The 22,792-nt window shown below is 39.7% G+C and overlaps 1 protein-coding gene and 1 long non-coding RNA gene across 6 annotated transcripts in view; one reads left to right on the top strand and one right to left on the bottom strand.

The window, feature by feature from the left end:
* The first annotated feature begins 2,105 nt into the window (after positions 1 to 2,105).
* The window catches only part of lrba (LPS responsive beige-like anchor protein), a 233,153-nt gene continuing 212,466 nt past the window's right edge, over positions 2,106 to 22,792 (top strand). For all 5 annotated transcript variants that reach the window (XM_023334195.1, XM_023334198.1, XM_023334197.1 and 2 more), the window contains exons 1-2: positions 2,106 to 2,951; positions 22,469 to 22,700. In XM_023334195.1, coding sequence (XP_023189963.1) covers positions 2,775 to 2,951; positions 22,469 to 22,700 — 409 coding nt within the window. In that variant the 5' untranslated portion in view covers positions 2,106 to 2,774. The remainder of the gene's footprint in view (positions 2,952 to 22,468; positions 22,701 to 22,792) is intronic.
* On the bottom strand, positions 7,205 to 16,100 carry LOC111608659. The gene is made up of 4 exons (XR_002752791.1): positions 15,912 to 16,100; positions 13,904 to 14,109; positions 10,238 to 10,434; positions 7,205 to 8,735 (listed from the first exon to the last, which is right to left on the bottom strand). It is a non-coding gene; the product is annotated as an uncharacterized LOC111608659 (long non-coding RNA).

The raw sequence follows: 22,792 nt of genomic DNA, 5'->3' as shown, positions 1-22,792 counted from the left end.
TTTCGCTGTTTTTCTTTTTTATTTTACCAGGATAAAACCCCACTGAGATTAAAAAACCTCTTTTCCAAGGTAGTCCTGGTCGTTAGGCAGCAACGACACAAAATAAATGACACAGTTGAAAGAAGATGTCAAGCTGTCAAAAACATTGTTATTGAATCTGCCTCAAGAACGTTTAGTTTTGGATGTAAAAGCACTAAACAGGAGGAATTCAGTCAATCTCAAAGTTTCTTGTGGCAACTTTCAAGAAGAGGGAGCAGAATGAGCTAAAGCTTTATTACCCAATTCAATCCGAGCCAAACGGACGGAAAGAAGAAGCAAATTGTGTGGACAAAAAGTTTAAGAGTCAACATTTCTCAGTGTAATTGCAATACAAATATAGACGGGCAGGAGTCCAGTCTGGACAGTCTGGATTTAAAACGAATAAAAATTAAATGCAATTGAACATAGCATTTTAAAAATGATCTGTACATTTTAAAAAAAAATTAAAATTCTTTTATGGATATTACTTGCTTGAATGGCGTGGTCTTTTTGTCTTTCAGATTTTGAAGAATGACTAAGAGAATAAGCCAAAAAAAGACTATGTTGCTGATGTTTTATTGAAGTATATTAGGGGTGGGGCAAGTGTGCACTATTTGGGATCTAAATATGTTAACAAGTAATAAGTTAAGGAAAACAATAAATCAGGTAAATGGAAATGATTGGGCTTGTTTTGATTTATCATGTGACTGATTGATTTATTACTTATTGCAACAGGCCTAGACTGCTTTATAGGTTCCTACACTGTTCCTTCAGAGCCGGCCCTAGATTATTTGGGGCCCTGAGCACGGAGTAGCGACATTAGCGGCTTCATCTAGAGACACAGCTATACAGTATAGATAAACTCTGAATCAGTTTTAAAGGCTGTAGGAGGAAAGAGAAAGCGTTAGCAGCAAATAGAGCTCAACCAATAAGGTTTGTCCAGGAGAGAAACAGGGAAGAAACTGGATTCATGGCCAAGTGTGTCATCTGTAGAAGGATATGCTTTAATTTGTTGGCAACAGATGCCAAACTAGCCTAGCAGCATAACTACAGAGATGGCTAAGGATAACATAAGCCAGTCTAACTATCATCTTGATCAAAGAGGAAAGTTTTGAGCCTAGTCCAGAAAGTAGACAGGGCTTATGTTCTGCCTCTTGGACTAAAACTGGGAGCTGGTTCCACTGGAGAGGAGCCTGAGAACTAAAAGATCTGCGTCACTGTTTTACTGTCAGAACCTCAGCAGTGACCCTGCAGTCTGGTACTGCAGGGTTACTGCTACGGAACATTTGGACCAATGGGATCTCTGATGGATGAAGGAGTTCATTATTAAGGGCTTTATGAACGAGAAGGAGAATCTTAGATTCTATTCTGGATTTAACAGGGAGCCAGTGAAGACAAGCTAAAAAAAAAAAAAAAAAAGGAGATATGATCTCTGATTTTTATTTTCATCAGAACTAAGGTGGCAGTGTTTGGGGTCAGCTGAAGGCTTTTTATCTGCAATTTGTGGACTTTCTGCTAGTAAAGAAGCTAAAGCCTTGAAGCTAAAATGAAACTGTTCATGGAAACTGCCGAAATGCTTTTTTTTTTTTTTTTTTTTTAAACTCTGTGCAACAAAGAGACACCGGGCTACTCTACACTTTTCTGTTTAAAATATATTTTTCCCCTCTTCTACTCAATTCTAATTTTCTGAGAAAATGAAGTTTAGATCTTTATTATCAATACGATTTAATCATCGAAATTAATGTTTGGATTATATCAGTCTGTGTTTACTGACTTCTTGTATTTTATGGATTTATTTTTTAAAATCTGAATTACATTAAAAAGCCAGATTTATTGAGATCGACCAGTTTTGTCAAGGTCGTATGACTATATACACAAGCACCAGCAATTTGCTTCCTTGTCCGGTGGTCAGAGAGAACAGTTCTGGTTTTGTTTATTGTTCCTCCAATGATCCTGAGCAGAGGCTGAGGCTAGGAGTGAAAATGCCAAGAAATGAGAGATTATTAATTGAACTGCAGCATTCTGAGAAGCCACCTGAGCGGCTCACCTGCCTCAGAGCTGAATAGACGTTGGTCTGTACTGCGCATGCGCCGTTCACTCTAGGGCTCCACTGTCATGGCGGTGACGAACTGAAGCTACCGGGGCAGATCAGGAAGCAAACCCAGCGCAGCTGGCTCAACCTTGTCATTTTACCGAGACTCCGGAGCTTCCCGGGCGGCGCCGAGCACACCTCCGTCTGCTACCCGCTTCTTCGGAGCCGGACATAGGACTTCTCCCCTCCTTTGTTGGGAGTTTTCGGTTGTGAGTGTCAAGTGAGTGCGCTCGGAGGCAGCAGCAACTTCCACAGCTGAAGGGGAGAAATTAAAGTGACTGTGTCCAGAGGAGAGAGCGGGAGGACGGCTGGCCGCTCGCTGCCTGCGGTGTGCGCTGTCTTCGCGGCTTTAATCGCATCAATTAATCCGCGGGGGTATCAAGTTACGGAGCGAGCAGGACAGAGAGTGGAGGAGCGGTGACATTTCCGACCAGCACCACATTCCCCCGTTGCTCCCTCTTCACAGCGTCCCTCAAAAAACTCCTTTAAATGGGAAGAAAAGGGCTCTGAGTATGTGTCTCTAGACCGCTCACAACTCATCTGAAGGGGGAGACAGTAGAACCGTAATACCCTCCGACCCCTTCGACGTCGGCTGCTCCCTCGCCATTGGAGGTGAACAGGTGCCTTACCTGTGAACGCCACCTGTCCCGTCCTTCCTTAGCAAATGGCTAGCGCAGAGGCGGCGGAGCCAGGTGATGGAAAGGACGGGCGAGCGGGCGCCATGCAGCTCAACCCCACGGTCCCCATTAGGGGGATCAGGATGAAGTTCGCCGTGCTGGCTGGCCTGGTGGAAGTTGGAGAAGTTTCCAACCGAGACATCGTGGAGACCGTGTTCAACTTGGTAAGCTGATTATGGGAGCTCAGGACAGGCCGTGGACAGACCTGTCTCCCTGACCTCACACTCTGCTAGTGTGCCGTCCCGCTGAAATCATGATTTATGTCATAGCAATTTCTTCTTTTGCATGCCTTTTAACATTGCGTTACATTGGAAAGGTATTTTATTAAAGTAAGAAGCGACTCCCAATTGGATGCAGGTATTTCAGGGTTGCTTAGTTCCCGTCTTTCACTGTTTTAAACTGCTCTAAGCCTGTGATAACACATTTTGCTGGATGATATTGTCAAAGAAGTCATTGCGATAAATAATGTCATTTCGAGACCATTTTTATGTCATTTCGTGGTAATGGTATAATAATGCAAGAACACATTCTCAAAGATGAATAAACTCTAAATTCTATTTAACATTGAACTGGAAGACATTTTAAATATCCAAATTAAATAAAACAGAAACAAATAAAATGAATGATGAATTCCTAAAACAAAAACAAAAAAAAAGTGCTAGTTGAGACCAAAGCACCAGACTGTCTTGCAGTTTTTGGTAGAAAAAGTGAGAGGAAAACAATAAATCACGTAAATGGAAATTATTGGGCTTGTTTTAATTTATCATGTGAATGATTAATTTACTACTTATTGCAACAGGCCTAGACTGCTTTATAGGTTCCTACATTGTTCCTTCAGAGCCGGCCCTAGATTATTTGGGGCCCTAAGCAGATTTGGCTATGGGCCTCTTATTTCTGGCAAAACTGATAGTTTTAATTCATTGAATTGAGATTCTGTGTAAACTTGAATTATTCCCTGAATTTTAGTAGAAAGAGGTCATATTGCTATGAATTTATAGAGGAGTTATTAAAAACCAGTAGGGGACCACAGGTCTGCCCAGATGGACCTGATATTTTAGCTGCACACACCGAGATGGACATTGTTCATTACTGCATATGGATGATATTAAATGTGTTAACTTTAACAGAACACCATTGTTGATTTTGGTGCCATATTTTCTGCTTCCATGTTGCTGTGGTAAAGTTATGTTGATGACGGCTGGCGAGGGCTGTCTTGGTCTGCCTGATCAGAAATCAGAAACGTGCTGGCCTCTTAAAGTTTACTCCACTCCTGAGGAGTTTCAGCTGATGCAGGATTGATATGTAGACTCTAAAAGAACACGGCAATTTAATAGGTTCAAAATTATTCAATAAAATTGATGCGAAAGCAAAGGTTTGCACCTGAAAAAGGCTGTATAGAAACTTTCAAATGATTAAAAAGTTTCCGATCCATACGATGTTTAGCAAACAAGATTTCTGATGAGATTTTATGCCTCTCAGTGGTTAGAGATGTCAGTCATATCCAGTCCAAAGGTGATGTCAGTTACTGTTTTCACAAAAGAAAATTCTGCCACGAAACAAAAGCTTGTTTTGCTTACAGTATTTTCAATATAAAAGGGAATTTCTGAAATGTTTTTGATGAAAGGTAGACCTTGTGCCGTGAAGTAAGCCTGTGCTCACACATCCACTCCGTTGACTGTTTAAATTTAGGTGGTGGAAAACATTATGTAGCAAAATAGTTGATCTAAAATTTCTATTAATCTTCTGGAAAATCTGAATTATTTTATTCTCGCCCAAAACCTAAACTGTAATGCCCACCTCGGTTGCTAATAGCAATGAAAAACTAAAAAGGATAGAATGCGTAATGACTGAAAAAAGTACAGCTCTATGTATATTGCACCTTTTATAAAGAATGTTTTTTACATATTTGTTAAAGCTGTCAAAAACAACCAATCAGAGCCAGGAGGAGGGTCTTAGCGCTGTCAATCAACCTCTAGTTCTTGCTGCTCAAAGTACTAACGATGGCAAAACAACTTATCGCTACAGGAAAACCGTTTATGCACCATAATTGGTGGGTGTGTTAACTAGCCTTAGCATTCAAGATATTCAAGAGGAGGGAGGATAAGCAGCATCACACGGGGAGTTATTGACAGCACTAAGACTCGCCTCCTGGCTCTGATTGGCTGTTTCTAGTTAGCACAAGAAAAAGCGGAGGAGCTTGATCTACCCTCCGCCCCCAGATTATGTCTCATACCAAACTGTAAAAAGTAAAAAACACATTTTTACACAAACATCAGAAGTAATGATGAACCAGTAACATTGTGAGCATACATGACAAATTTGTCAGTTTTTAAGTGCTAATGAAATCTACATTTGTAGCAAATTATAAACATTGATGGAAATTTTAATCGAGACCCATTGTTCATAAGTGTAATGACAAAAATGTGAATTGTTGATGCCTGCTTCCCTTTGGGTTGCGCCTCCTGCTGGCCTGGGAGTCATAATAGCAGGATTAGAGTGCATTTGCTTTGGGAGAAATCTGCATTTCATACTCCTAACATATTTTATAGTTCAGCTGAAGTGGATCCTACTTTTCAGAACTGCAGCAGAGGACTGCTTCACATACCAGGAGGAACTACAGGTTAGATTAGAGAAGCTTTTGCAGATGTTTTGTGTGGCCAGTAGCTGCAGGTGCCCTCAGGTCACCGATCAGGTAGTTCTTTTTTGTCTGATAGCGAACTGTAAAGCGACCTTAGTCCGCGTGCATGAGAATGAATGAATGGAGCTCTCCACAACCAGGAAGTGTGGCGTTCAGGGACGGAGCATGCTCAAGCAGAGTTTCCGCTGCCGGGGTGGGAGGAGAGATGAAGGTGGAACCTGCAGAACTGCTTTGTCACCGTTTGCCAAACAATGAAGCCCTTAAGAGAGGGAGCCTCATCCTCCATGTCTGTAGTCATTAAGTGAACTGCGACTCCCACTGTGGAGACAAATGAATCACAGGCAGTTGTCTTCAAGTGGCTGTGGCCTCATTATGACAAGAGGTCTGCTGTTATTAAAGCATGAAAACATAAAATACTAGATTTAGTCACCTTCAGCTTGTTTGCATCACCAGCATGTGAGCTTTGAGTGGCTGTGGTAGTATATGCTTTTTCTTAAAGTTAATTTTCCATGCATATTATGTAGATTTTTGAAAAAAATCATTTTATTCGGTTTAGGGCTGTTGTAAACGAATATTTTAGTAATCGAGTAATCTATCGATTGTTCTTACGATTAATCAAGTAATCTGATAAAAAAAGATAAAGTAAAACATTGGTAAATCTAACATAACAGCAGTATTTGTATCGAATATCAACATGAGTCCAATTTTTCACAGGTGAGCTTCCCTAACAATAACTTTTCTGTAGTTTAGAAAATTATCTTGTAACAATAATGGCTCACTTTACAAGTCAACCTGAAGAAAAGTTATATAAAAATCTGAAATTATATTCAATTCAACAATAAAGAGACAGGCTCACAAATACGCTTATAAAAATGTCAATACTCCAGCTTTTTGTTTATGCATTCATCTTCAGTCAACTTAACAGATGAACTCTCACCTTGCCCAGACATTTATAGCTTTTGTGTTTATGTTAGTGACGGGATTCGACACCTTCGTTCGTCCCACTCAGAAACAACTACCAGCTACGTGCCGCCATGATGAGTTCCGCCACCCATTTGTTGATATGAAATAAATTTTCCGGTTCATCCGTAAAGCTACAATTTAGCTTTATGGACTAAAATGTTCGTAAAGCTTTGTAAGGACCATCATTCAAAAATCTATTGTGAAATATCCTTCCTCTTATGTGTTCACCTTCTTTTGGATCCTTCCTGCTTTGTTTCCTCCTCTACATGCATACTTCTTTGCATCATGCTTTCTCTGTAGGTTATTTGTGTATGAGGCTCACCACAGCGGTAGTTTTCATGACTTGACACTTGGGTGGAGGTCCAAACATCAGGAGACAAATTCATTAGACAGCTGGCTTTGTTTGTGCTTGGAGTTGGTGATTTGGTGACCACAGAAGAAGAATCAGTGTTGCTCCCTCTTTATATATTTATCTTCTTTCTCTGCCGTTTGCAAAAGAATTTTGAAACTCAAAAGTCAAATGTTCTCCACTTTTGAAACTCAAATTTCAAAGTTATACCTAAGAAAACCTGAGATTAATCACTATCTGAAGTTTGTCTGGCAGTTTTTCAACTTTTCAAACTCAGAGATTTTTCTGTAGAAAATTTCTGAGATATTGAAAATTTCATTTTTTTTTTTCTAGCAAATGTTTGACTTCTTAAGTCAAACATTTGACACTCAAGTTCAGAAATTTTTATGTTTTCTTGAAAACATCTGTTATCTCAAAATGTCAAATTAGGTTTTTTTTGGTGGAAATTTATTTACACTGCCCCACATATGCTGTAGTAGAAAATCATCAACCTAGTGAATCATTTACACTTTTTCCTCTTCAGAATCAGAACAGTCTGTATTCCATGTTACAAACTGAGTCAATAAACTGAACCTGGGAACTATTTTACGATTAAAGCAATAGAATGACGGTAAATAATTAAGAACTTAGGTTTAACCTCAGAAGCGGCGCACTATCGCCGCACCTCGGTTCTGCTTCACCTGGATCCGAACGGCTCTGCGGTTCCGTCTTCCACAGCGTCTCGTCTAATGCTCCACCGGCTCAGGTGTTGCCTAACGAAGACCCATCCCAGTTCAGCCCAACCCGCCTCTAGCTTCATCAAGCTGAGTAAACAGAAACACCCCTGTACAATATTTACCATCTTCTGTTGTCACCAAAACATTTAATTAAAATCACATTTCATCATATCTAAAGTTTATACAGGACTCTGTTGGCAGTTGGTGAACTGTTTCCCTGCTCTAACAAAGCTATTGATTTAACTCTACAGCAGATGACTGGTATACATGTAAAAGGTCGCCACCAGTTCTGAGAGCGTTTGTGCCCTACTTTACACTACTACCTAGTTTGTCATTGTTCAGTTGTGGCTCAGAAGAAAAAAAATCACACACCACATGTGTTCAGCTAAAAATAGACCAAGGAAAACGGCTCCCAGTGCAGATATTTCAAGTCAGTCCTAACATTGGAGAAAAATCAGTTGGGCTTCTTGTTGTTGGGGAGTGCATTTCTCTGGCCAGTAGAGTTATGAAAGGCAGGTTTAAGGGTACACATTCAATTTGTTTAGGCCACATGTGATGTAAATGGCACCCACAGGGTCACAGGAAGTAGGCCTGCTTTGTTTTGGTGTAGTTAACTGAAGCCCTGAATGAGGAAAGCTGTAGGGAGGGGGCCAGTCTATGTTGGGTTGTGTGCTGTAAGCATTTCTGAATGACCGATCCACCTGTGGACGTTGTTGGTTGATACAAAGCCAGATTGAACCGCAGTTAGTGAACACTCAATAGCTGTGGTTCACTACATCAACATGCTCAATCTGTTCTTCTGCGGGATAGAAAGTATGAGGATATTAAGGCGGCAAATAACAATTTTATTAATTGAGAAATCGGATAAAAAATATTGTGATAAAACTTCCATATCACCTCTCCCAGTGTTTGGACATAAATGACAGTCCATAAAGAGACCCAGTACAGTTAACAGGCCAATATGGACGCTGTGCGACCTCTAACCTTTCAGGCCGTTGAACAGGTCAGATGTCCCAACAAGATGTCCTTCATTACCTTAAATAAATATTTAGTTTGCTGATGTTCTTCAGGTAAAACAAGGTTTTATGAAAGAGGAACACCAGCTTAGCAGTACCAGATAATCCAGCTGCAGCGCCCCCTGTTGGCCATATGCTGCTGGAGCTCCATGTGAGGCGAGACGCCCTCAACCACAGCCTTGTAGGGTGTTGGCAGCGTTTGTTTTGGTTTCTTCAGAAAGTGCTAGAGGCCTGTGAAGAACAGCATGCCTGCTTCTCAGAGGTTTCTGGTGAAACAGAAGAAGAAGGCTACAGTTGTGATGTGGACGATTTACACTGATTCCATTATAATACCAGATGACAGAAGTTGTGTCTTCAGGGCAGCACTGTGCTAAAACACCTTTCAGAAGAACTAATGCTAAGTTCTGCTTTCACACATTAAAACCGAAACATGTTGATTTTCATCAAAGTTTTGAACTAAACATGAACGGATTAACATTTTAAGTGTTTCTGACATCAGCTAAATGTTTCCATCAGACGTTGAGCCAGAGTTGAGAAAGTTCTTATTGAAAGTTGTAAAACTAGTGTGGTGCTGTTTGAAGTTAGCAATATAAGCTAACTGCTGCATTCTCTGTATTCAGACAGGAAGGATCAAACTAACAAACTCTTCAGCAGTGTTTGTGGTTTAATGAGATGGAAAAGGTCAGAGATGCAAAAGGTAGTTCACATTTCTGAACTACAGTTAGAAATGTGCAGGCATGAAACCGCCTTATATGACCGCCTTCACAGTTTCATGTGAAGGCGGTCATATTGATGAGGAGCTCAGTGTTAGCAGGGAACATCCCACTCAACAAGATGGTTTTATTTAGTTTTTTCAACTTGAAATATTTCATGTGATGTTCATCAAATCTGTGCTGAGTGACAGGAAAGAATGAAAGTATTCATTAAAATCAGACTTGATCTCTGTCAATTCAGATTTTTTTTGCAATATGCAGCTTTAGTTAAAAGCAAGATAATTAGCATATTAACTGTCATCATGTTGCATCCTTGCATATGCATTTTCTTGCTTCATATTTTGATGTACATACTTATTTCAGTTTATGTCATTTTACATTTATATTTAATTTTTTATTTGCGTATATATATTTTATATTTAAATTACTTGCAATTTCACACTTGTGTTATAAATGTTACATCATTATTTGTGATGTAAATTACTTATTTACATCACAAATTACTTATATTTGCTATATACTTTGGATGGGAGGAGCCTGTCCACAGGTAACCAATTTCCCTTTAGGAATCAATAAAGTATATTCTGATTCTGATTTATTTTCTGTGGCCATCAATAGTTATGGGTTTGACTGAATCTGCTCTCATACACAGAAAATTTATTTCATTTTAGACTGAAATTCAGTCTAAAATGTGACATTTTAGCATTCCTAATTATACCTTCTGAACCATTTGAAAGTTTATTTTTACATATTTGACAAGGTAGTCAACCTATTGTTTTTGTCAGTTTATTTATTTTTTCCATTGGCTGTTGTACTCCTAATTGAACTGACTGAACAAATTGAAGTTGTTTTTACATGTTTGAAGCTTATGAAGATGTTGGTGGATGTAAATGTGATGTACTGGTTCAGCGTTATAAAATAAATGTGTAATTCACTATATTTATGTCTGGTTTTTAAAAAAACGAAACATCTTAAGTCAATTCAGCTCTGTTTTTCTGTAGTAAATCTCAGAAATCAGTATCGGAAGTGAAAACAGTGTATCTTTGCAGTCTTACCATGAACATGATGGTCAGTGTGTCCTGCTCACATATAATAAGGCATCAGATGTGGGTGGGAGCCACTGAGACGGGGTTTAAAGTTGTGGGGTGTGTTGGCCACTGGGTGGACCCTCCACATCCCACACACTCCAGTAAAATGGAATAAAGGGAGCTCACTGTTGTGCAACTCTGAGCACTCCTGAAGCTTTTCTGCTCTGTGCCAGGGGAGAAACCACAGCTGTCAACAAAAATGGTTTCCACTCTGACTGATCTGTGGCTACACAGTCACACTTGCAAATCAGCACAAGACACTCTTTATTTACTTTTTAAACAGTTATGAAACACGGTGAAGAAACCTGAAACTGCTGCTGCGCAAGTTACTCAACAGGTTGTTGCTAGGTAACCAAAGAGTGAATGAGTTAATTGATGCCTCTGTCCTTCTTTAGCTCCCACTGAGAGATTGAGTGAATAACATCTTTCCTCTGCTTACATCCCCCAGAATGCTGTGCGGTTCATAGCATTGATTGAATATTCTATCAGATGCATTATCAGTTGATATTGATCACAGGTCTGTCACAATATATATTTTTGATTTACTGTCCAGCTCTTCTCATGATCTTGTTGCTTGGTTACCACAGCACCTTTCTATGGGTTCCTGACTGCTGCAGACCTGGATCTGCTGCTCCTAAGATGCTAGAGGAGAAAATGTTCACATGCTGCTTAACTAGACCTGGTCATAATGTTATGCCTGATCAGTTGATGTTTGCTTTGAACTCAGATTTGATTAGATGCAGGATTGGTCTATTTAAAGGAAGCAAATTCAAAACTATTCAGTCGCTATCTTACTTAAAACAGCAGTTATGTAGTTTAGACGCATCAATGGAGAAAAACACTCAGGAGTTTTCATCTTTTTGATTTCCTCCTTGTGTTTTCTAGATGAATGACTCGTATTGTGAGCTATTTTTAAACTTTCATATCTGTGTTACTGTTTGCAGCATGTGTTTGGCTGCTGTGATGTCAACTCAGACGACCCTCCTCCTGGTCCAGGGTTGAAGCGCTGCAGGCCGACCGCTTCCTTTGCTTCTTTAAATATCTTGCTTCTTGAACGTAGCACATCTCTGAAGCAGCATCAAGCAATAATCTAGGTTTACCATTTTTATTTATTTATTTATTTTTTTACATTTTACTGGAATTACAAAGACATGTTCATTCTTTAAAATTAGATATAGTTTTTGAAATAGAGATAATGAATTATGATTTGAAATGTGGCTGCCAAATGGAGGAATAATGGGTTCATTCGCACACACTCCGTCAGCGGTGAAGGAAGGTGGGATCAGAGCTGTGTGGGTGTGTGTGTGTGTGTGTGTGTGTGTGTGTGTGTGTGTGGTGTTCCTCTAGGCGTTCTCTGCCCTCTGTAGCAACAACAGAGCAGTCTAATTTGACTCTTGAATGAAATGCTATCTGCTTCTCTGTGTTATCTGCAGTATCAGCCCAGCTTCACAGTCACTCCTCTTCCTCCATAGAGGAAAACATGAAAGCATCTGGTGTTTTAGGCCTGACTGCTTCTCCTGCTCTGTAGCTGGGATGCCCCCCCTCTGCCTGATGGGATGAAGACTTATTTATGGTAGAAGGAGATGAGAATCAGCTGAGCAACAATTAAAACCCAGTCTGAAGTAGAAATCTGCAAATCACTGATTTTAAGGTGTGTTTGCGCAGCATAGGAACCAAAGTGGTCCTATAGTGTGTGTTGAAAGGAAATCGCACACATGCAGAACTTTGTCGATATTCTGATATCAACAAAACAAAATTTCGCAATTGCGGCGTTTCCAATAAATAAGAAACACTATTAAAATCACATATGAATAAATTTGTTAAACATGCCGTGCCATCATCCCCTACCACTTCCTGTGGTCTTCTTTGTCATTTCTGCCAGTAGTAGCATCCTGTGTCGATCACGTGATACAAAAAAAGTGTTTCCATTGCATTCGCCGATTACCGATCTTTAAAAAGCCTGACCTGTCTATTCTGATTTTGACCAATACCATTTTGTTTTGTCTAAAATGTTGCTAAATATAGCAATAAAGTTGCTGAGTTGGCAACAGGAGGGTAACTATTGTTAACTGAACGTCCAGACATGACCTGGTGGGCCGGTCTGCCAGTCAAACCTCTCTCACAGGAGAGCAGAAGAGGACAGTGGTTGGTTTTTAGACCCTTGCTGAAGCAGATAAGATCAGGGATAAGATTTTATCATCGATCATCGATCTCCCAAAATTAAGAAAATATGCACCGATAAATTGACCGGTGAATAAATTGGTGCACCATATTTCAGTGGTTCTGAAGTTGGATTTTTCATGAAAGCTCAGGCTCTCTGACTTAACCTCCATCTCTCCATCAAAGCAGTGCTTTGTGTGTTTTAACTTGCAAATATAACTGAAATCAAATGTGTGTTCAGAGCAAACAGCTATAAAATCTTTAGCCTGCTGCTGCTCCCCACCCCCAGTCTACCCATATTGAGCTGCGCTACTGTTCTCAGCCACTCCTGAGCTCCTTTGTTGAGCAGGATTTTAGGAGTAGCAGCGGAAGCTCCAGTGACAGCTCAGGATAAACCACAGGAAGCCTGTTGGGCTGGAAGGAACTACTGCTGACCACTTCCTGGATCTCATTCCAGGATTTCCTCAATTTTTCAACACTTGATGTTTAGGCATGATGAAAATTTCAGGTTTGTGGTTCTGAAAAGGTTTACTGTAAAGCACTACCCCAGTACAAGATTTCAGGCTTGAGGCGACAGAATTTAATGGTAAGTGAATAATACACAAAGGCATGTTCTGGTAATGAATTATTGTTTTCATGTGGATTGTTTTCATCCATTTAAAGATTTCTATTTTGGGGTTCCTTAAGCTGAAGAGCAAAGCATGTCATAAATTATTAAAGCCTTTAAATGTGTTCTGCTGAAGCTGTTATCCTGTGATAAGTTGTTTCTCCACCATTAGCACATCTGCCAGCGGGAACATCGGGTTGATTGACAGCACTAAGACACTCCTCCTTGCTCTCATTGGTTGTTTTTGGTCGGGAGAGATGAATTTCCTCAGAGGGCAGTAGTAGTTCATGGAGGAGGTGGAGGAGATTGATCTTTTCACTGATTATCTGTCTCATATCATACTTGTCATGACACAGTGACAGAACATATTCTTTATGAAAGTTAATACTACAGCTTTAAGAATCGTACGAAAGTACATAATTCCTCACTGTGTCAGATAAATGTTCCTCAAAAGTGTTTGTCTCCTGTGGATGCTAAAACCGGATTGTGGAAGTGGATTAAAACACCGCAACAAACTTCTGACCAACCGCATAACACTTGGCACAGAGCTCTGTGGAACCAGTTTGTTGCCCCTGGTCTTCTTGTGTCGAGTTTGGCAGGCAGTTGCCTCCAAGAGCACAGATGTATTCAATCCACTGGTTATTACACTCATAGTGTACAGTTGACTCTGTAGACCTTGACTGATGTGAGGACGTTGCGCTCCTGGACTTGACCAAGTTAAATGAATGTTTGTTCTATCTGATAAGGTGGAAGACTTTGAGGCTTCTGTTTAGGTGTGTGGATGAAGTCAGTGGGCACTGGAGGTGGGACCTATTAAAAACAGTTTATGTCTACTAACATACACAGAGTTGTACATTTTCACTCACTGTTATATGAGCATAGGTAAATCTTTTACATGGATCCTTTCGCATGCAGCTATTTCCCCTGGCTGGCAGGGAGGGTCTTCGTGTCTGAAGTCTTATTGCAGTCCTCCATGGACCTGGTCAGGCTGAAATTCCTCACTAATGACTAATCCTTATCTCTTCCCCTTTTCACCTCCCTGGTCCAGATGCTCTGATCACATGTTCAGGCACTAGTAAGCAAACAAAAAAAAGACATGATCTTTGCTCTGGTCCACATCTCAAGAAAAACCAACTCTTCCACTTCCTGCTCTATGCATTAATCAAAGCTATACTGATTTCCCTCAATGCCAAAGCCGTCTTTTATCAGAGGACGACCATTTTCGGTATCTTGATTCAGTATTTTTAATCCTCTACATATTGAGGATTAAAAAGAGTTAAACTTGCTGGAGCTAAGTGACTGCCTCTGGGCTGAGACTCGGTCTAATGAGGGCCGTTTCCGCAGAGGCCTTTTCCTTTTGTTGACAATGGCAGCCAGCCTTCAGTTTAAACTAGATGGGGTGATAGTGTGTGTGTATTAACGTGATCGGATCCTCTGTTGGTTCCCCTGATGTAGCAGTCAGTGTACGTCTGCGCTAACATTTGGTTCTCTAAATACAAACAATCACAGTTTATAGTTTGTTTTTGCCACTGTTTGGTCTTCATGGTAATTGATTTTGGTTTACAGGTGTTGCTAGACTTTTTAATACAATTAAGCATATGCTTATACTGCAGGTTATTGTCTGTCAGATCTATAGAGCATAGTAAAGTTTTGGCTGCAGCCAAGGAAGCTTTCATGTCAGATGTTTGAATCTTCCTTTGCTGGCTTGTCAAAATAGAAGAAGAGAAAAATCTGATGATTAATAAGAGGTGGAAAATGGCACCCACCAGCTGCATTTCCATTTCAAATATGTGCAAAACTTTGTCAATATTTCGCTAATGTCGACAAAAACACAATCTTGCAGTTGCAGTGTTTCCATTAAATAAGAAACGCAATTAAAATCACACATAATATTTTTGTTCATGCAATAAGTCATCAAAGTCATGCCGCGCTACCATCCTCCAACTACTTCCCGTTGTCTTTGACGTTTCTGCCAGTAGTGACATCCAGTTGTTTGTGTGATGTGAAAAAGATGTTACTATATCAATTTTGTAAAATACACAGATTTGGATACAGCTGAAAATCCACCTCATGTTGGCAAAAAATTTTTATCGAATGAGTTTTTTCAAAGTTGCTGTGTTTCCAGTAAGCAAATTTATTTTCATTATTCCATTTTGCACAATTGTATGATTGAAGGAAGCCCAGCGACTGTTGCACAACTACTCCTCTAAATTCAAATTCATTTGGTTTTGATTTGCAATTCTGGAGAAATTATTTATTCTAAAATGTAGATGAATTAATAGTTGTGCAATCTGTGACATCATTAAAAATGGTCACCTTCGGTTTGAAGGATGCGATAATTGCACTGGTGTTGTATTTCTATCATATTGGAGCTAAATTAAAGCGTGCCTTCCATCATATGCTGAGCTTCCTGTCTGCTGGAGCTGTTTCTCCCCAAACCATGAGTGTCTATTAGTGAGATTGATATTTGGATATTGTCATATCACGACTCATGTGGAGAGTCTCTGCTGATGCAGAGCACAGTCTCTTGTGGATGAATAAACTAAACTGTGTTAAGTTTGACAGGATGGCTTGTTAAAATAATTCCACTTAAGAGCGCTGTTGAAAATGTAGGCCAGCGGTGAGCAGCACAGCCACTCTGCCACCATGAGAGGTTTCTTCCTTTAATTCACATTAACATGAATGCGGTCATTCTGGCTTGTTACATAAGCTGCCATTTAAAGTCCTCATGTCTTTAGTCCTAATCTACTGAATTGCTTGTTTCTTTCATGCAGAATTAGATTTTAATATCTTTGTACTAAACTGAAAACTACAAAATCTCGTCAAACCTTCCAAAGTGGCTCTTTATATTACAAATAATTAAAGGGGACTTACACAAAATTCGCTTTGGATGTTTTTGTTCTTCCATCCGAGTCTCTACTGCTTCTAAAATCAGTCCAAGCGCTAAAAAGAACCATCCATCCTTTTTCTGGCAACAAGTTCATGTTTGTTGGTGTCTGGAGAACGAGCCATTTTAAAAACCTCCTGATTTTTAAGTCGCTGCTGCTGAATCCTTCATGCTTGTTCAGAATGCTCCACCTCTGCTTCTGGGTCTGACTCAGTCAAACATTCACCTTTGTGCGTCTGTTTACAGCCATTTTGCGAGTGCGAACATTGAATTGGGGGGGAGGAAAAGGGGCGTGGTCAGCAGCAGCTTATTTGCATAAAAGGGACAGAGGCCTAAAACAGTTAATTCTAAAAGGAGCTCAAAATAGGCAGCAGTGACCAGGTGAAGTCTCCTTATCAGAGAATGACTTTGTGCAAAAATGTAATAAATATGTTTTCCCTATGACATAGACCAGTTTTAGTATGTTTTAGTTCTCTCCCTGGCTTAATGCACCTGGATCCAATGGTGGCTCATTAGATGGCCTAAGAAGAACATTGACATGCTGAGGAAGTTACTACCACCAGGGAGAGAACTAAAACATGCAGGATGCCGGCCCTTGAGGATCGACTTGAGGTCTATGGCACCGGTGCCATAGACCAACCCTAACCTGTTGAAAAGATGCATAATAGATCCCCTTTAAGAAACAACCAATGTATTTAAATCTAGATGCAACACATGCAGAATGTAGCAGATCTTAAGTTCATTTTTCTTCTTTTTAATAATTGCATTGAATTTCCACTACAGAATGACTAACGGTAGGAGCAATCTATATTTAGATCCAAATCTTATGAGTTTGGATTTTTTTTATTTTTTTATTTCAATCTTCCATGGGAAAAGTATTTTTAGTAGTCTTTTTCTTACTTTGATTTTTTTTAAGGTTTAACATTAGCTGCTCCTTAGCTGGATCTGTTTAGCTGGACTGAAGGGAAGAATGACTCTCTGGTCTGTAGAGGCTGCAGACGGCTGGTCCGGAGGAATTCAGAGCCTTCCTAGGAATTCCAGCCATTTTCAACACAGAGTCACATTCAAGTCCTGTTGCGTTGTCATGGTCTCAGTCAGGCTGTGCATTTAAATTTAAAATGATTAGAAATGACTCTGCTTATTATTCTGCGGTTATTTCTCATTTCACCTTAAAACGCTTTTAGTTTCATCAAAGATGAAAAGATTTTTTTAAAAATTCAGCATATTTGTATAAATGGGCAAAATATTCATTAATGTAATTGTTATACCTCATGTATTAATTAGTTGCAGGTGGGCTAGTTTAGCATCTGTTTCTTGTTTAGTTGTAATACCCCATTTCTGAAGGCTGAATGTCTGTTCTGGTTTCATGTGTCTAAGGAGACATCATAAGTGTGCAGCAACTAGTTAACGCAGTTTGACTATTTTATCTCTCAGAAAAAGTAAACTCACAGTTCATGTGTGATTCATTCGGCCTATCAGCAGCCTTTGTTGTTCTCCATGGAGACGAGAGAAGCTTGTTGTGCCGCGTGTTTCAGCCCAGTGGCTGCTGAGCCGCTCAGCCATGATTAATTCAGGCAGACCTCTGGAGAGGAGCGCCAGGCAGGGTTACCCGGAGATCTGGTGTCTTCCTGCCAGGATCACACCGCCGTCTATGAAGGACACCAGGCTGCAGCACCTGGAGAACGGCAGACATGCACGAGACGACCTAATACTGAAACGGCCGCAATTATTAATGTCATTAGATCGACATGACTGGATTAATATTTTTAAATTGCTAAAGTTTTTACTCTTAGTTTCTTGGAGCTTTTTCATTTCAGGCTGTGTGGAACTGTAATATTCTGTTTTATCAGTTGATGAATTAATGTAAAGTTGATTGAGCTTAGCATCGTCTTTCCATAACATGTAGAGCAAATTTTTCATAATATGCATATTATTGTTATTATTATTTTATTTTAAAAAGAACATTATATTAAAAAAATATTGCCAGTTGTATTACATCCTCACTGAATAAATAAAAATTGTTTTTCTAACATTATTAGCCATATTTACAAAATGTACCAAAACAGGAATCTTTTAGGTTGCTACGATGGCGTAACAGGGCCAATGTAGATATAAAAATAAGAGTATATTTCTGCCAGGGAAGAAAAAAGAAATATACATTTAGAAAAACGTGGACATTTCTGAAAGTTGAAAATTTGCTATAAAAAAGTTTGACTTTTCAAACCCAGGAGTTTTTTTTTTCTTGAAAATTTCTGGGATTAATCTCAATGGGAGTTTTTTTCTTGCAAATTTTTAACTTTTGTTTTCACCTTAACCATTTGTTGTTTTTCAGTTTCATTTAATGAATTCAAATGTGGGTGACAAGCCTATACAAAACAAGTGAGATTAATGAGACAGATATATTTGTGTCAGTGGTGAATAGGGGTACACGATCCACATTTTTCACTACCGATACCGATATCTGATTTTTAGTATCAGCTGATACGATTCGTTACAGAAAACGGAGCTGAATTGACTTTCAATGTTTCTTTTTTAAAAAAAACATAAATGTAATGAATTACAAATGTATTTGATAACTCTGCACCAGTACAGCACACTTAAATAGACCAGTAGCTTCGCAAGCTTGGTCAAACATGTAAAATCAACTTTAATTTGTTCAGGTAGTGCAATTAGGAGTAGAACAGTGAATGTTAAATAAATAATAAACTGACAAAAACAGGTGGACCGCCTTGGTCAAACATGTAAAAATAAACTGCAACAAACTTTCTTTTCAAATGAAGTAAGGAATTCTGAAAGTAATGTAAAATACATAATAAATCAAATGTACCTCAGAGCACAAAGCATAGAATTAGACGGTATAGATGTGACTTACTCAGTGTGGATGGGGCAAATTGTCACTGATACCCAATCTGAAATTTTTTTCATTATGAGGACCAATACAGATATCAAAGTCGGTGCAACTCTAGAAGCAGGAGGGTCAGGTTTCTGCACACACTCCCTCACACCATGAGAAAGTGTCCCAAGGTCATGGAGCAGTTCATCCTCAGCTCAGAACTCCTTCCTGTTCTCAGGCGGTGACAGAATGTGTCTGAAATGATCCCAATCATCCCAGCTTCCCTTCCTCTGGTTGCCACTGCAGTGAGACTCCAGCGTTAGCCCCCCGTGTGTTGCCCTTCAGTCAGCCCACCGTGATGGATGAACGACTCGGGCGCCGCTTCAGGCTCATACATCGCCTGCTGTGGTAAAACAGCACCCAGAGGCTGGGCATGGCACCCGGGGCTGTCCACCACCGAGTTACTAATGCAAGTGTTTGCCATTTCTGGATGAGTCACAAAGAGTTGGACACAGAATCGTCATCAGAAAACTGGTATAGACAGTGCAGATCAATTTATGATCAATTTTAGCAGACAGTAATGGCCTAAATTGAGTTTTTTAATGTTAAGCAACAGATTTGAGTGTGTGAGTTTGCACCTTTGAAGAACTAGACAGATCCATTGTCAGCTTGTTTTGCTATTGAAACATATGTAGTGATGTTTGTTGGATTGGACGATCGGATATTTTGAAGAAGTGAGACTTGATGCAGCCCGCCTACATCTCCCTCTTGTACTGTCAGACTGATTCTAATTACAACAGTGTTTAAAGCAGCTCCAGTCATAAAGTGCTAATTAGTTAGAAAGTTGTCCCAGGAAACCAACAAGATGCACAGACGTCTATCAAACAACTTTTCATTAAGAGTGGATGGGTTCTGGAAACCAACAACATTTTCAACGCATCAATCAGTGACCCCTGGTGAATATAATTTGCTTTTTAAAGTTCTTACTACTTCTGATTTTTGTAAATATACATATATATATTTCAAGGAAAGGAATAGTTTTCATTTATAGTTGACATAGAGAGCTGCCTTTACAGCCAAACTTGCATCTTTTCATTTATGATTGAGTGGAGGTTCGGTCAGATAAACGTATTAATATATGTATAAAAAAAAAACAAAAAAACATGTCAGTTTTTCATTTTGCAGTTTTCAATTAGCCTGAATAGGAGCTGACAGACATTGGCAGTTCTAGACCAAACTTTACCAGGAGGTGGTTAGTCTCTTCAACAAAAGTATGAAACAAAATAAAAATATTTCATCGTTTAACACAAAGTGAGCCGTAGAGCAATTATGGCTCAATAGCTGCAGGACTCAGGCTCCTGGTTCAACAGATGAAAACTGAAATTAGTGAATGGTTTCTGTTAGGGCTGGGTGTTAAATCTATTTTATCAATTAATAAAAGTTTGGAATGACTGACCTAAAAGTTACTTCTTGAAAATATTTTCTGTCATTTGTAATTTCTCTTTTTTAGAAAAGAAATCAATAAATTTTTTGAAAATCAGACCTGATCTAAAAAACATAGATTTTATTTTTAAACCATATCACTAAGCCACAGTTTCTGTGCTAGCACATATCATTATTGTAAATGAATTTAGTTTCATGTTTCCAGTCCATGTCACTTCAGTGTGTTGGACTGTTAAGGTGTTGCTCCACCTTAGGATCACCGGTGACCTTTCAGAACGGCTGGGGGGCGATTTGTGACCGCCATGACTAAAATGAAAACATACACACAAAATTAGAGAGACACTGAACAAGTTTAGGGAGCAGAAACTCTAATTTCCCTTATCTTTTGAAATGTGTTCATATTTTGAGATGATGTGGTTAGGTTTTAGATGACTGTGTGACAGGAGCGCTGAGGTTGTTCAGGAATGGATTCAATACGCAGAAAGGATTTCCTTGTAGCTGAATATTTATCAGTAAAAATCAATAAATTAAGATGGTTTTTTTTTCTAGAGATAAACTGATTGTCTTTCCAGATCTTCCAATTGCAGCAACAGGAGTAGCTTCCTCTGTCATCCTGTTTGCTCCATTAAATGAAACCTTCCTGTTGTCACATGGGTGGATTCTGAACACATTCTAACCGTATTAATTTGACATCAGCGTTGTTATTTCCCTTTTCGTTTTCTATTAGCAGGGGCAGATAATAAAAACGCCGCCGCGGCTGTTAAGCCGTGACAGATGATGACATTTATAGCTCATCCATTTCATTCCAGACACTAAAGAACACCAGTTCTTTGTAATAAGTAAATCACTGTGGCCCTCTGCCCTGATACAGCTAACTGTATAGTTCATGTGTCGTAGCTGGGGGCTCCGGGGTTAGCTGGAAGATAACAGCTGATCTGGAAAATGAAACGTGTTCCTCTTTTATTCTGATGTCGCATTATTAAAAAACATGATATGGAAAACAATGCATGATATGAGTGGGAGGTTAACAACTCTGCTGCAGTTGCGTGCTTCCTCTTGAATAACCTGAGTGCACGCCGCTGCAGCCCTGAGCGCTGTCTGACAGGCTGCGTGAGCCGCTGTTGGCGTCCCAGCTCCTCCTGCAGGAACAGCAGAGGGCCGAGTTCTGCTCACACTGATTGTCGTCGTTTGGCTTGACGGCTGCATTTGATGCTTCTTGTTGACCTCGTGTCTCAGTAGCTGCGTTTCCATTACAAATGTGTGCAAGTATTTGTCTATATTCCGATGATATAGACAAAGGATCGGAAAACATACAACTGCGGTGTTTCTACGAAATAAGAAATGAAATTAAAATCACATGTGAATAAGCTTGTTCACGTGATAAGTCAAAAATTATAACAGTGACTGATACAAACTGTTGCATGAGATGTATTCATAACTTAGCCGTGGCGCTAACTCTCATTATCTATCAGCCAATCAGGGGAGACTTCAGCGTCTTATTCATTGGAGCAACAAGCCCCGCCTACTTGGGAGCGGCTACGTATGTGGCATTTTGGGGAACCTGCAGTTGGCTAGAGGAGCTATGGATTCAACACGTTGGAATGAGAACTTTTTATGAACTGTGTGATGCTGTGGGAGATCTGGTGGCGCCAGCTGAATATTGTCTGAAAAAACAAACAAACAAAAAAAACAAACCATCATCCTCCTCCTACTACTTTCTGTCTTCTTTGTGGTTTTTTTCCCAGTAATAACTAGGGGCACCGTCTAGCAAAACTATTTAGTACCTAGAAAAAGTAATATCTTTTTCTTATATATATATTGCAATAAAGTTCTAAGTCCACATCGCCCATCCCTGTTTGTAACATCCTTATGTTGATCATGTGACTCGTGTGATTTGAAGTGTTTTGATATGACTTAAGAACTCTCATCGTGGTGCAAAACGTCTTGATCAAAAAACGTTTCTTTTCAGAACGTTTAATTACATGACTTTATTTTCGTAATTTCAATTTGCGCAATTTAGTGGCTAATGGAAACACAGCTATTAATTGTAGTTTTCTGCAAGGTACAAATAAAGATGGGCTTTCTGACCCTAATGCACAACCATCTAAGCACTGCTTTGCAGTACGCTCTATTTAAAAAAAAAAAAAATTGTAAGAGTAAATTTTCCTCTCTCATAGCTGTTGGATCAGCAGTTTTATCAGCAGACCAGTGACTGTCAGGCAAATGTGTGTTTATGTATTTTTTCTGTGTGTGTGTTTCCGTCTCCAGCTGGTCGGCGGTCAGTTTGACCTCGAAATGAACTTCATCATCCAGGAGCCAGAGAGCATTGTGTGCATGGTGGAGCTGCTGGACAAGTGTGAGCCCACGTGTCAGGCTGAGATCTGGAGCATCTTCACCGCCATCCTCAAGAAAAGCGTGCGGAACCTGCAGGTGTGCACTGAGGTGGAGCTCATCCAGCAGGTGCTGCACAGGATCTCCACCACTGACAGCATGATTGCAGGTATTGGGGAAAATGTCTGTATAAACACTTTGCAGTGTGATGTCACGCGCAAGATCCCACATCCATCTCGCTGATGACTTAGCGGACGATGA

This window comes from Xiphophorus maculatus, chromosome 5 (genome assembly GCF_002775205.1).
Source record: "Xiphophorus maculatus strain JP 163 A chromosome 5, X_maculatus-5.0-male, whole genome shotgun sequence".
Classification (NCBI taxonomy): Eukaryota; Metazoa; Chordata; class Actinopteri; order Cyprinodontiformes; family Poeciliidae; genus Xiphophorus; species Xiphophorus maculatus.
The sequence above is the reverse complement of the archived record's forward strand: the minus strand, read 5'-3'. Positions and strand labels throughout refer to the sequence as shown.